General features: G+C 33.7%; 1 protein-coding gene across 1 annotated transcript in view; it reads right to left on the bottom strand.

The window, feature by feature from the left end:
• Window positions 1-925: 925 nt before the first annotated feature.
• Window positions 926-15143, bottom strand: part of SLC25A22 (solute carrier family 25 member 22) — a 202772-nt gene continuing 188554 nt past the window's right edge. The window contains exons 9-10 of the mRNA XM_053720217.1: window positions 10303-10378; window positions 926-8433 (exon numbers count right to left, since the gene is read on the bottom strand). Coding sequence (XP_053576192.1) covers window positions 8280-8433; window positions 10303-10378 — 230 coding nt within the window. The 3' untranslated portion in view covers window positions 926-8279. The remainder of the gene's footprint in view (window positions 8434-10302; window positions 10379-15143) is intronic.

Here is a 15143-nt window from a genome sequence, read left to right as displayed (position 1 = left end):
GGTTGTTCATGAATAGATAATACGAAATTCATTAACAGTGCTTGATCACTGTGACTCCTCCTTTCTCTTAAAAATTGAATGTATTGAAAAAGTCTCAATATAATAACCATACACAATGAAGAAACTTTTCTCAAAACTAATAAAAATTCATTAAAAGCTGATAAGTCCATATTCATAGTAAGACCTTTAGGGAATAAAGTGTTAAGTCTAAAAATCCAATATGTCTCTCTTTGTCTCAATCTATTAAATCTGTTATATAGATGCGACATTGGAATATGTTCTTCTGGGATGATGTTAAAACTATTCAAGTTCCCGTTGTGTACATGATTACAGTGTCACGAGACAATATGGAATTTATAATAATTTTTCATGTTGCAAAAGTGCTCATACCACCTATCACATATTTTTCTGCAGATACGGCCAACGTATTGAATCCTACATAATTGGCAAGTAAGCAGATAAATCACGTATGAAGATGCACATGTGAAATAGTTTTGCAACATATATTCCTTACCAGTGGTCATTACCACTATTACTGTGGGCCTGATATTCAAAATTTTGCCGACATGGAGAGAAATCATGCAAAATCTTTTGGAATTATTTTTAGACCTTATAGTGTAATGTAGGTGTCTATCCTTCACATCAAGAACCCGGCATAGTGAGACAAATATGTTTCAAATTTGTGTTTCTAACATGTTTTTAGGGACCTCTCCGTAGTGACAAGACGTCTAAGATCATCTCAGCGGCGAGCTTTTAAATATCAGGCCCTGTGTATACCCGGGTTGATTTTATAGTATGCAGGGCTACCCAGTCATTGATTCCTGCTTGTTATTGTTATTATAGAACATCAGTCTCACCTCCATTGTAAGCTGTTCTTGGCCAGGAAAGTGGTTGCTTTTGTTACCATTAATTTTTTGAAACTTAATCAGGGTTGTGAGTTTGTTTTTTTTATTATTATTTTACATGACAATACAACAAACAAAAGTACAATCTATTTTCTGTAAAACATCTTTAAAATATTTTTTTTGTATTGTTTTCAAAGCAGCATTTAAAATGACATTTCATTGTCCTGATAAGCACAATACTTTTCACATAATGATGGGTTACAGGTCCAGAGATAACACAAATTTGAAGATACATAAACAAACACAAATAATACAATATAAAAAAAGAGAAACAAGTAGGGTTATAAACAAACCTTTTAAGTGCATGAAAACAGTGGAATGTAGGTCTGTTGAAATTCTTTAAAAGGGCATGGACCCAGATTCATTAATATGAGAACTTGTTCATCAGGAAACTATAGTGGATCTAGTAGATACCATGAGGCAATAATCCTAAGTGTTTTATGATTAGGAAAGCAATTACAAAATAATTTAATGTCCCTCTAAAGGGGCAAAAAAAACTCTAATGCTCAATTATGTGTAGTAACCTTTGCAATGTTACTTCATCATTTATTTTGACAGCTTTTCCTGTAATTTAACTCTGGAAATTGTTTTGTGAACTGCCCTCTAGAGACTGGAGAGGATCCTGCATGATCCATAAAACTGACCTTGCAACAGGATATGTTCTTTAACGCAAGAAAGATCTGAAATAGATGTAAACTACAACTCCTGTCTCTGACTTTGTATTTTATTACATTTTCTACTTTATTTTTAAATAAGTGTGAGGTTGCTCTCTTTTTGAAGTATTCCTCAAAACAGTCTAAACAATGATAGCTTGATCAGTGCAGGGCCTTATTGATATCTCTTATTTCCTCAGCTGTAGCCAGTTGGGAAGAGATATCAATAAGCCCCTGCACTGATCAAGCAATTATTGTTTAGACTGTTCTGAGGTATACTTCAATAAGAGAGCAACCTTGCTGTTATATACTATGATATATTCATCTTCAATATCCTTTATAACTGGATAAAACATTTACCATGCTTTTCATTTGCCAGTCTAGAGCTAGTCACCTAGCTCATTGTCACAACTTTAAATAAATATAAGGCTTTTGCTTCATAAAATCGGAATGTAAAACTAAATAGCATTAAAAAAAAAAAACATAACTTCTGTACCACTTAGTCTTTGTATAGTTAGGCTTCCATATTGTCATATATAAGGAATAGATAAACTGTTTTTTTTATCTTTATTTTTCCATAACCATATCTTACAATGACCTCAAACTCAATAGAAATGGACAATAATGTTTCTCACAAGAGAACATACTCTATTTAGTGAATTAAGGCCATGGGAACTAGGAATATTAGCATAAATTACTGAGAACATGATTATTAATCAGAGGGGGGGAATGAAACATATTTAACACAACAGTATGTGCATTTTAAATTCAAACTCATTCTGAAAAATAGGACCGAAGTACGTGTTGCTGTGGTCCAATGTGATTCTCACCTATATACACCAATATAAACCATTTTACAGAATATATTTTACATATTTTTTAATAGAAGATAAGAGGACATTTTATCATCTTTAGCTTTATTGTGAGCCATCTTCTGATTTAAATCTTCTCTACCACTATCTGATTCTACTCACCTTGAGGCTCTTAAAAATATATTGTTACTTGGTCCGCTAATAATGTATATGTATCATTAGCAAAATAAAACTAAAGCCCTCAAAATCAAATGCATAGAGATCACAGGTTGATCTTCAGTTTTCCAGTAAATAAAAGGGTAACTGCATTCCATGGAATCAGGATACTCAAGGTTTAAACACTTGTAGTTTCCAGGTTTGATTATCAAGCCGCCATAATACATTAAGGGCACTCTGAGAGCCACAGGTTGCTCTGTAATTACTGATAGCAATTGTGAGCCATAGCAGGACATCTAACATACACTTGTTTACCATGAGAAAGAAAAAAGTCTTTATAATCACTTTAGATCAGACATCTTAAAACTTGGCCATCCAAAGGTTTTGGAATTACATTTCCCACGATGCTCAGCTAGCATATAAGCTGGCTGAGCATCATGGGAAATGTAGTTCCAAAACCTTTGAGGATGTCTGCTTTAGTTAGTTCTTGAGACTAACAAAAAGTTTAATTATTTTGTTGTATACTACGCAAATCACTGTAATGAGGTTACTTTGGTCTTATGTAGAGCAGGTGTCCCTATGAAAATAGAACCTACTAGTATATGAAACTAGAGTTAAAGATATGATACTTCTGGACTCATAAGAAAACGTATTCTGAAAATGTTAAATTCCTTCAAATGAATTAAAGGGACATTAAACACCTTCATTATTTCCTTAGTAGGTTGTGGCAATTATTAGTGGCTCCACTACTTGTAACTGAATACCCTCCTTACATATGGATTCTGGAGACTGATTTGCAATAAATGAACATGCCAGTCAAGTGTGAAAACTTTCTGAATATATTAACAACTTGTTTGCTAAAATTATTTTTTGATTGTCCAATCTCCAAACCTGACTTATTTACAGGAGCTAATCAAGACGTATTACTGGAGTAGACCCACTGTCATCTTATTATTAAAAACTTGTATTATTTTGCAATATCTTATCATCACTTCGGCTTAAGCCAAATGTGGACAGATGTAGCAGGATTAGGCTTGTGAATTCTCCGAATTGGAACATTTCCAATTTTCAGAGTTAAATTACAGGAAAAGGTGTCAAAATAAATAATGATTTTTCAAAATATGCATGATTAGAAAAAAAAATTGCATTACAAACCCAAAGTGTTTCATGTCCCTTTAAATGAAAGGTTATGCTGGATATGATTCCCTATGTTGGCAATTTGCAACCTTTTACTATTTTGTGTGAAAGCAACAGCAGAAGTAATACCAAGAAACGAAAATAAACAAAATACACCCTATTACTATCTAATAGCAAGATGAGTCATATAAGGTACATTTACAATAAGTAGAAGCCTCTGATCTATGATATATAAAAGATTAATATAGGCAGTAACAGCATCATATTTGCTCACACATACTAAACTGCACTCTAAATAATAATAATAACAATAATTTGTCCAAAATTTCTCAGATCCCATTCTTAAACAAATTAACTCTTCACAATCCTGACAGAAAGCAGCAGTCTCAAATAGTGCATTTTTATCTGTTGGTATATTTTATGTTATGTTATCCTCTACAAAAAAAATATTATTGATTTTGTTATGGATACTATGGTATTATACATTATATGTCAACTTAAAGGGATACTGTACTGTAAAACTGGTTTCCCCTAATGTATAAAATGTATAGAGATATGTTCCTTTGGGTTTATATATATATATATATATATATATATATATATATATATACACACACTTTTGCTCTTTGAAACCACAACCCATTAAAATGGAATAAGCATGTAGGAAGAATCTCTCATTATCCCTAACTATTGTATATAAACACAAAGGCTTCCTTATCTCTATCTGAAATAACAATTAAAAATGAATATTTTAGTACCCATCTTTCTCATCCCCCTCTGGGAGTGTATTTTTTCTGCTAAATATTTCATAAATTCACCTTTTTCAAATGTAATACACTCCAGGGACAAAGTAAAGGAGAACAAATTTTACAGTACACTTTCCATTTAAGGAATTTACTTTAACAAAGATTTGTCCCCAAACCGATGAAGAAAACATAAAAACAGCTTTTCAGTATCAGAGCAGGTATTTTATGACATTGATCTATAGCAGTGGTTCCCAAAGTGGGTGGTACTGCCCCCGTGGGGATCACTAATTGGCATAAGAGGTGGAAGGCAGCACCATAGGGGGTGCTAGTAGAAAAGAATGCTAGTTTAGAATCATTGTGTAGTAGCAGGAAACACAGCAATGACCTGTTGTGCTTGTCTGAGTACTTTGTATACAGTCAACCATCTAAGGTTTTTAAGTCTTCTGTCATCCGAAATAATCTGTTGGTGCACTACATAGCACTTAAAACTCTTGCACAGTGACTATCGATATTAAAAGATGGCAGAAGATCAAGACAATACAGTTTTAATTAGGCCAAAAAAAAATTTGTATTGTGCCATTAAGTTTAGGGGTTGCGCACTGCTGGTCTGAATATTACTGAATTTAACAGGGTAATTAGGGGGCGCTGATGGTGCGATTATGAAACCAAGGGGGCAGTGACCTGAAGAAGTTTGGAAACCACTGATCTATAGGGTCCAACTTATCTCACACACAATGGGAATGTTACAACTCCTCACACACAATACTCACCATGTTACACAATTATTTCACTTCTCACATCATGAACAGTTATAGGATATCTGAAAATGTCAGCTGCTATAACAAACCAGAAAATCACATTTCACTGTCACATCGGACTGCAATATACTGTAAGGTTTGCAGAGTGCTTGGTACAAACATGTCCATAATATTTCCACTTTTACCATACAGATGCATTTTTAAAATAATAAATGAAAAGAGCACTGGCTTATTATTAATAACCATATAGCTGCTTTAAATTAACTTAATTTTCTGAGACACATCTGGCAATTTGAATTCCAACTAGCACCTAACTGATAAGTCCAAAACAAGAAGTCTGTGATTAAAGGGACAGAAAACATATTATAATTACTAGGCATTTATGTTGTGTTGCTATAGAACATCAGCCAAGTCTTAACTTTTTTAAAACAGATTAACACCCTTTTTACTGCAGTTGTTTTTTAAAAACCAAACTCCACTCACAGTTTGTTTTATTTAGAGGAGCTAATCTGAGCTTCAGTATGCAGACAACAAGGCTAACCACTGGCATAGTTAGTATAAAATGTATTTGTTAGCCTTTGATAAGTCAGGGTGCTTTTTATGCTCTGAGAACTAGAATTTTTTTCAGAGCTAAATTACATAAAAAGGTGTGCAAAATAAATAACGAAAATATACTGCAAAGTTGTTTCACTATGTATAAGTAAACATTTTATATAAAAACATCAAGGTGTTTACTGTCCCTTTAAATGTGTTTATCTTATGCATACCCCATGCTTATTTGCCTGTCCCATTATATCTTTAATTAGGTTTTCTAGCCTTATAATTGCATATATCTGTTGTTTTTTATTTCATTCATGTACTCCTGTGAGAAAACAGCATTCTCAGCTTCAAAGGCAAAACTAACCAACTAGCAAAGGTTTTTTGTGTTAAGGGAAACAATCATAAATATGTTTTTCTAAATGCATTTTTTTAGGAACAGGGTTTTGATTGACTTACTGGTGCAGAATTCCCTGTTTCAAATGTCCTCAAACTGTTAGAGCAAGTAACATTGCTGTACAAAACCGATACTGCAACATTAGTTTCATTTTGATTTAAACAGCTTTTGCATGACATCTCTTCATCCAAAAAATATATATATTTTTGATGTGTTAATGCTGCTCTTTCATATTAATAGAATAAAAGATTTGTTTTTTAATACCATGGGGTCAATTTACCAAGCAGCGGATGCTGCGGAAACAGAAGTTAAGAAGCAGCGGCCTTTTAGGTTGCGGATTGCAATCATCCCAATCCAATACGATCGGAATGATTGACACACCCTGCTAGCGGCCGATTGGCCACAAATGTGCAGGGGGCGGCATTGCACAAGCATTTCACCAGAAATACTTGTGCAATGATTAATGGCGACGGCGTATACTGTCGGCATCTAGCGATGCAAGGTGGACATGATTTGCTGCAGCGAATCATGTCCGTCTGGCATTTGATAAATAAACCCCCAAGTCCACATTTAACATAATCTGGATGGACAGGGTTCGATTCCGTTAACATGTCCGCCTGGGATCACGTCTGTGCAATGCTGCCTCTTGCTCATGCTAGTCTGAGTAGGGGCTGTCAATCACACTGGGTGAACGTGTCTATGGTTTTTGTAATCCACCAGCTAAGAGATCCTGCAAAGTGCCTCCGAAGCTGCATTCCCAGCTTGATAAATGGAGCCCGTGATTATAGCTAAAAGGTGATTATAGCTAAAAGGTGATTATAGCTAAAAGTATATTAATATAACTGTGTTGGTTATACAAAACTAGGGAATGGGTCGGATCATAAAGGGATTATCTTTTAAAACAATAAAAAAATTCTGATGTAGACTGTACCTTTAATGTTAAACAAAAAAACATAACTGTGCATTAGTGATATAACATACATAGCGTATAAACTTGTATTATGGTATTAGAGTGTCAGCTTAGGGTTATTTCAAAGTGTTTTCCAGTTTCTTGAAAGACACAAGCACCGTTCCAGAATAAATGTTTTTTGTTTTACTTGCAGAGGAATGTCACTAGCCAGTGAATATTAGTAGGATGTACCAAACGAATACTGCAGTATTAGTGTCTTTTACTTAACATTTTTTTTCTGGGACAAAAAAATAATTTCAACACGTGTAAATGCTTCTATTACTTAGCCATAGCAGAATTTTAGTTTTGTACAACAATGTCCCTTTAAGGTTTTTGATGTCACCTGATCATCCCAATGACATAAAAAGGCCATAATAAATAATTATTATATAATAAATGCGTATGGGCCTGATTATTAAAAACTCACCAGCATGGAAACAAATTGTGCAAAAACAATGGACTTTTTTCGGAGTATATTTGTAATGTAGGAGCTTTTCTTTGCATACAGAACCCTGCATTTCTAGATAAACAGCTCTCAATGTTAAATTTGCCTTTCTAATTGTTTTTGACAAACCTCAAAGTGCTGATGAGCCTTCTTAGATAATCTCACCAGACCAGAGAGCTTTAGAGAATTGGGCCCTTAGTTCTTGCCAAAGCCTTCTGTTTCATTTGTATGGTAAATGGATCTGTTTTTTGTTTTACTTGTTTTGGACATGTGGAAGTGCACATAAATGCATTTTCTAATATATAAAGAATAGGTGTATAATATATGTTGCAGATATCTGCAGCAGTGAAAAGATCATAGTTTAAGATGAAGAGGTATGTTATTTCTAAAAGATAGACCATTGCCATCTTTAAAAAGCCCCTGTAACAACACATTCAGCAAGTTCAGGGTTAAAAGTGCCTCAAATTCATAAAATAATGATTTTTTTGTAGCATTGTTGCTTCTTTAAGAAGATGTATCCTCACTTTACTCATAAAGAGCTCTGATTGGTGGGAATGTTCTGCAGCAATTCAGGACAGCTTTGGACCATACCACTGCATTAGAAATAGAGGTGGTATGTAATGATCTGGAATCCATCCCCTCACAGATATGCAGAGGCAGAAAGAATCCACTTAGGCTGGAAGGGGGTTGGCATGTGGTACAAGGAGCCAAAATCAAAGTACCTTGATACCCCCTTCAAAATACAATACTCATGAGGCATGGCTTTGAGGTCATTGCAGTGACATTAATCATGCCTTGAGGGTAAACATCCAAGGATGTATTCACCTATTCCAATGAAGTAGATAACCTGAGCAATGCCAAAGAGTGGAGCAATGACTAGAGCACGGCAGTAAGCACCCTTTAGGAAGGCAGCAGGACCCTCATACCTCCAAATCTTCCTATAAACAAAGAAAGGGAGAGAAATGAATTGATTGATAGGCTGGACAAATATATTCACTATGTTTTAATGTTAGTATATAACAAAACATTATTATTGTCAGGAACTAAGAGCATTATTATACAGTTTATCATTTCCATTTTAAGGGATATGCATTTGTGATATTCGGACAAAAACGGATTCCGAAGATGGTGCCACCAGCCGCATTAAGAATTTTTTTGGAGTTGCGTAAATGCAACACACTAAGATCTGGATCGGCTTGGATCTGGATTTGCACAGATCTTAGTGTGTTGCACTTTCACAAGAAGACATCTCTCTCCAAAAATTGCCAAATGCTGGCCACCATTTTCCGCATTCGTTTTTGCTCAAATATCACAAGTGCACATCCTTAGATCGAAGTATACAAGGATACAAGTGGTCTAAGATATCAGAAGCAAGATAATCTTTAATTCTCTGTGAGCGTTCTGCTATCCAAGAATGCATAGGATACATGTAAGACTATCCTAAGACATAATTTAAGTCTTAATTTATTAAACACTTCAGAAATACATATTAGCAGACGATTAATTAAACACTTCAGAAAGACAAATTAGCAGACTTGATGGACCTTTTGTTTCTCCTATTCCTGTCAAATTCTATAATTGTATGTTACTTTTTTATTACACATGCACTTAAATCAGTATGTTTAACATTTTAGGTAAGTAACTGTGGCCTAAATAAGCATATTTGATTTTAATCAATTAAGTATGTTGGCCACTAATATATTTGCAACGACAATCTAAAATCAAAGCTGATAACAACCTGACTTCAAAAATAGAAGTTTTTACGGAGCTGTGTGTTGAGTTATTGATGGAATAATATTCTATAATACAATGGATGTGATTTACCATTTTATTATTATCTCCAACAATCAGAAAGTTAGTAAATTACCTAAATTCTGCACCACCTGTGTGGTAGCAGCAGCCAATAATCTCATAATTCCCCTTCGGCCTGTGGGTCTCTGTCAGCTACTTCCTTGTGCTGTGGATCATGACCCCCTTGGGGTATTTGGGCCATTAATAAGGGGTATTCCAGGGCTTGCGTAAAGTATCCCCGGTGCAGATTCAGAAAATATATCAGGTAAAGTTTAATAACGTAATAACCAATGTGCTACTGTGAAAGGTGACAGATAGTGTACCGTAGTGACATAGTGAAAATGTGTTCCATGAGATGAGGAGATGAAATTTTGTAAACAAAATTATAAGAAAACTTAATCCCTTAATAATCAGCAAGTACCCTGTACGTCGCTGGTCTTTCTATGGGGGGGTTTAATAGCGACCGCACTTTTTTAACAAGCCTGCGGAAGTGAGGATCTAATAGCATGATCTTAAGACCCGCACTATTACAACCAGACAAACCCTTAACGACCAGTGATGTACAGGGTACGCCGCGGTCGTTAAGGCGTTAAAAGTGACACATGCCATAAAATGATCTGGTTAATTTATCAATGCCATACTTTATTTGATGTGCACCTGTTTGGCTCTGATAAGTGGATAAACTATGTATGTAAAGATACCTGATACAGGTGATACCATAAATAAAATTACCCTTACTATATGCTGAAATTGATTGATTTATCCCAACCCTTATTGTTGTTTTTTTTTTAATATTGGTCTGAGTATTTCTGTATTGTAATATTTCAAGAGTTTCTGTATCTGCAATTGGGAATAGTAGATGTTAAATTTATTTAAGTCTCAAATTTGTACACTGGCTCATACACCTAAAATGAATGTGTCAAGGTGTATGCTATGTAGGAATGTCATTATTTCATAACAGAAGTGTTTCACATTATTTATATTATTTAGTGGCACTTCAATGAGCTTAGTATTACCTGGCACAGTCTACAATTCCTGAGTATGTGTCCTCATTGACTCCACGTTGTAATGATTGTAGTCTTGTTTTAATCACTGTAAAAAAAAAAGAACGAGTTGATGGAGTATATCGATTTATCAATAAAGTTATTTAAAAAAAAAAAAATCACATAATCTGCAGAATTCAGCCATTTTGTACTGAGCTAAGAATTTTCTCTCCAATGTCAATATTATTTTGGAGGTTATATAAATCATATAAACTGGACAACTTTATTTTTTGTCTATATTTTTATATTGAATATACATTCTAAATTTAGTAAGTTTTTTTTTTTTGGCATTACTTATTTTAGCTTACTCTGGACTAGTTTACATTGGTGGTGTCAACTGTGAGACAAAAACCATTCAGCCTATTTAAAGTCCTCATGTTTACAAGTCAACGTTAGGTGTATTCCTACCTCATATTTATTTAAAGGGGAACTGTACCAAAAAAAAAATATTTTTGATTCAGAAAGAGCATGCAATTTTAAGCAACTTTCTAATTTACTCCTATTATAATTTTTTCTTTGTTCTCTTGCTATCTTTATTTGAAAAAGAAGGCATCTAAGCTTGTTTTGGGTTCAGTACTATGGACAGCACTTTTTTATTGGTGAATGAATTTATCCACCAATCAGCAAGGACAACCCAGGTTGTTCACCAAAAATGGGCCGGCATCTAAACTTACATTTTTGCATTTTAAATAAAGATACCAAGAGAATGAAGAAAATTCGATAAAAGGAGTAAATTAGAAAGTTTCTTAAAATGTCATGCTCAATCTGAATTACGAAAGAAAAAATTTGGGTACAGTGTCCCTTTAATGTTCATCAGCATGGTTTTACACTTGCCATCTGAGATTGACTCAGCCACAATAGACCCACAAATATATTTAAAATTAAGTAATAAACTGCTTAATTTACATCTATGCCGAATTCCTATATTTGGATGATACATTTTTATCATGTTTTTAAACAATATATTATATACATAGGAGATCTTTATTAGTTAATAAATAATTATATTATTTTAGCATTTAAAATATTTTATATTCTCATTTATTGGTATCATAATTATATATATTATTCACATTTGGTAATACTTGTTGCAAAAGGCATTTTGAACCTTTACGCCTATGAGAGTCAGATGAAATGTTGAGTCTATCAACAGCAGCATAAGACCAGCTAAAAGCTGTTAATAGACTTAATGTAAATTATACACAAATGATCAACCTTTAGCTGTTGTACTTTGGCAGGTGCACTACAAAAATCTGACATCTTTGTAATCTTGTGAATGGTGTTCTTGTCAGCTATTCTAATGGCTGTTGTCGGATTGAAAATGATTAACACCAACAATCTAAACCCTTTTAAGCATTGAAGCTTCTGAGTAGAACACGGCGGGTGAGTCATTTAGGAGCGTCAGTGACACAAACTTGCCAAGCTTTTGCATTATAACAATCCTTTAGGAATATTATTCTTCATATTATAGATGTTTAGAATTTGTATCAAGTCTTTCAGACAGAACAGTTAGAAAGTGAATTGCAAACTGTTTTTTATAAAAAATGTTTGCAGCCATGTTGAAACCTAGGTTTCCCTTATCTAATCTCTTTAGCCTAGGACAATTAGGGGAAGATACTGTGTGCAAACAACAATAGCAGTGTGGATTATACAAATTTTAAAGTAATTTTATGTATCAGGGTTTAAAGTCCTTTTAACTTTACTATATTGCACACAGCCTCCATACAGCCACTATCTGCACACTTTATCTGTCCCTAAGTGTCTACAACAAAAGATTATAGAAAAGGGAAACATAGGTTTAAACATGGTGCTACCCATTACTGTATATATGTGTCAAATACACAGTACAATGACAATGCAATAACACTTACTTTTACTTTGAAATGAGTAGTAAAACATTCTGGCAAATTTCAAAGTTAATTCAATTTGCCCTACCCCTGTATCATGTGACAGCCATCAACCAATCACAAAATGCATATACATTCAGTATATACTGTGCACTTTTGCACATGCTCAGTAGGAGCCGGAGCCTCAGAAATTGTACATATAAAAAGAATGTGCATATAAAAAGAATGCTAATTGATCACCAAAAATCAAAATAAAACTTTTAGCACACAAGAACAGTATAAAAACTTAAAGGGACACTGTAACCAATTTTTTTCTTTTGTAATTCAGAAAGAGCATGCAATTTTAAGCAACTTTCTAATTTACTCCTATTATCAATTTTTCTTCGTTCTTTTGCTATCATTATTTGAAAAAGAAGGCATCTAAGCTTTTTTTTTTGGTTTCAGTACTCTGGACAGCACTTTTTTATTGGTGGATTAATTTATCCACCAATCAGCAAGGACAACCCAGGTTGTTCACCAAAAATGGGCCGGCATCTAAACTTACAATCTTGCATTTCAAATAAAGATACCAAGAGAATGAAGAAAATTTGATAATAGGAGTAAATTAGAAAGTTGCTTAAAATTTCATGCTCAATCTGAATCACTAAAGAAAAATTTTGGGTACAGTGTCCCTTTAATTCAATTATCTAAAAGACTTCTATATAGGTGAAATATAACACTTATGAGTAAATTATGAATAAATTGAAATATAGCACTATAAGTGCGGCAAAAATTCAGATGTTTAGCACATATGCACTATAAATGAACCGTTATCCAACAAACATCTGATGGTTAACACATAAGCTAATTTATATGGTATACATATAAGCTCATTCAATCATAGAGCAATGTCTTTATGATATATATGAAATGCAGACACTTATCAGAGTAAGGCAAAACTTTCCATAGTCTAAACTTAAATAAGTTATTTATTTTAATAAGTTATTATAAATGTATTCATAATTTACTCATAAGTGTTATATTTCACCTATATAGAAGTCTTTTAGATCATTGAATTAAGTTTTTATACTGTTCTTGTGTGCTGAAAGTTTTTATGCTGAAAGTTTTATTTTGATTTTTGGTGATCAATTAGCAGAGTTTTTAAATACAGAGATTTAATATTATATTAGGACTGGCCAGTCATCTATATTGAAACTATCTTTAAGATATAGAGTATTCATTTATTTTTGATATAGAGGTTATATACAGTATATACTAGATTTAGATGATATATGTTTTATATGTTTAACTATTAATTTTACATACTTTTAATATAATAAAACATAATTTATGTAAGAACTTACCTGATAAATTCATTTCTTTCATATTAGCAAGAGTCCATGAGCTAGTGACGTATGGGATATACATTCCTACCAGGAGGGGCAAAGTTTCCCAAACCTCAAAATGCCTATAAATACACCCCTCACCACACCCACAAATCAGTTTAACGCATAGCCAAGAAGTGGGGTGATAAGACAAAAGTGCGAAAGCATAAAAAATAAGGAATTGGAATAATTGTGCTTTATACAAAAAAATCATAACCACCACAAAAAAGGGTGGGCTCATGGACTCTTGCTAATATGAAAGAAATGAATTTATCAGGTAAGTTCTTACATAAATTATGTTTTCTTTCATGTAATTAGCAAGAGTCCATGAGCTAGTGACGTATGGGATAATGAATACAAAAGATGTGGATCTTCCACGCAAGAGTCACTAGAGAGGGAGGGATAAAATAAAGACAGCCAATTCCGCTGAAAATAATCCACACCCAAAATAAAGGTTAAATCTTATAATGAAAAAAAAACTGAAATTATAAGCAGAAGAATCATACTGAAACAGCTGCCTGAAGTACGTTTCTACCAAAAACTGCTTCAGAAGAAGAAAACACATCAAAATGGTAGAATTTAGAAAAAGTATGCAAAGAAGACCAAGTTGCTGCTTTGCAAATCTGATCAACCGAAGCTTCATTCCTAAACGCCCAGGAAGTAGAAACTGACCTAGTAGAATGAGCTGTAATCCTTTGAGGCGGAGTTTTACCCGACTCGACATAAGCATGATGAATCAAAGACTTTAACAAAGACGCCAAAGAAATTGCAGAGGCCTTCTGACCTTTCCTAGAACCGGAAAAGATAACAAATAGACTAGAAGTCTTTCGGAAAATTTTAGTAGCTTCAACATAATATTTCAAAACTCTAACTACATCCAAAGAATGCAAAGATCTTTCCTTAGGATTCTTAGGATTAGGACACAATGAAGGAACCACAATTTCTCTACTAATGTTGTTAGAATTCACAACCTTAGGTAAAAATTGAAAAGAAGTTCGCAACACCGCCTTATCCTGATGAAAAATCAGAAAAGGAGACTCACAAGAAAGAGCAGATAAATCAGAAACTCTTCTAGCAAAAGAGATGGCCAAAAGAAACAAAACTTTCCAAGAAAGTAATTTAATGTCCAGCGAATGCATAGGTTCAAACGGAGGAGCTTGAAGAGCCCCCAGAACCAAATTCAAACTCCAAGGAGGAGAAATTGACTTAATAACAGGTTTTATACAAACCAAAGCTTGTACAAAACAATGAATAACAGGAAGACTAGTAATCTTTCTGTGAAAAAGAACAGAAAGAGCAGAGTTTTGTCCTTCAAGGAACTTGCAGACAAACCTTTATCCAAACCATCCTGAAGAAACTGTAAAATTCTAGGAATTCTAAAAGAATGCCAAGAAAAATGATGAGAAAAACACCAAGAAATGTAAACCTTCCAGACTCGATAATATATCTTCCTAGATACAGATTTACGAGCCTGTAACATAGTATTAATCAGAGAGTCAGAGAAACCTCTATGACTGAGAATCAAGCGTTCAATCTCTATACCTTCAAATTTAAGGATTTGAGATCCTGATGGAAAAAAGGACCTTGTGATAGAAGGTCTGGT

Source organism: Bombina bombina, chromosome 7, assembly GCF_027579735.1.
Source record: "Bombina bombina isolate aBomBom1 chromosome 7, aBomBom1.pri, whole genome shotgun sequence".
In the NCBI taxonomy this organism is placed as follows: domain Eukaryota; kingdom Metazoa; phylum Chordata; class Amphibia; order Anura; family Bombinatoridae; genus Bombina; species Bombina bombina.
This window is presented reverse-complemented; position numbering and strand designations above follow the sequence as displayed.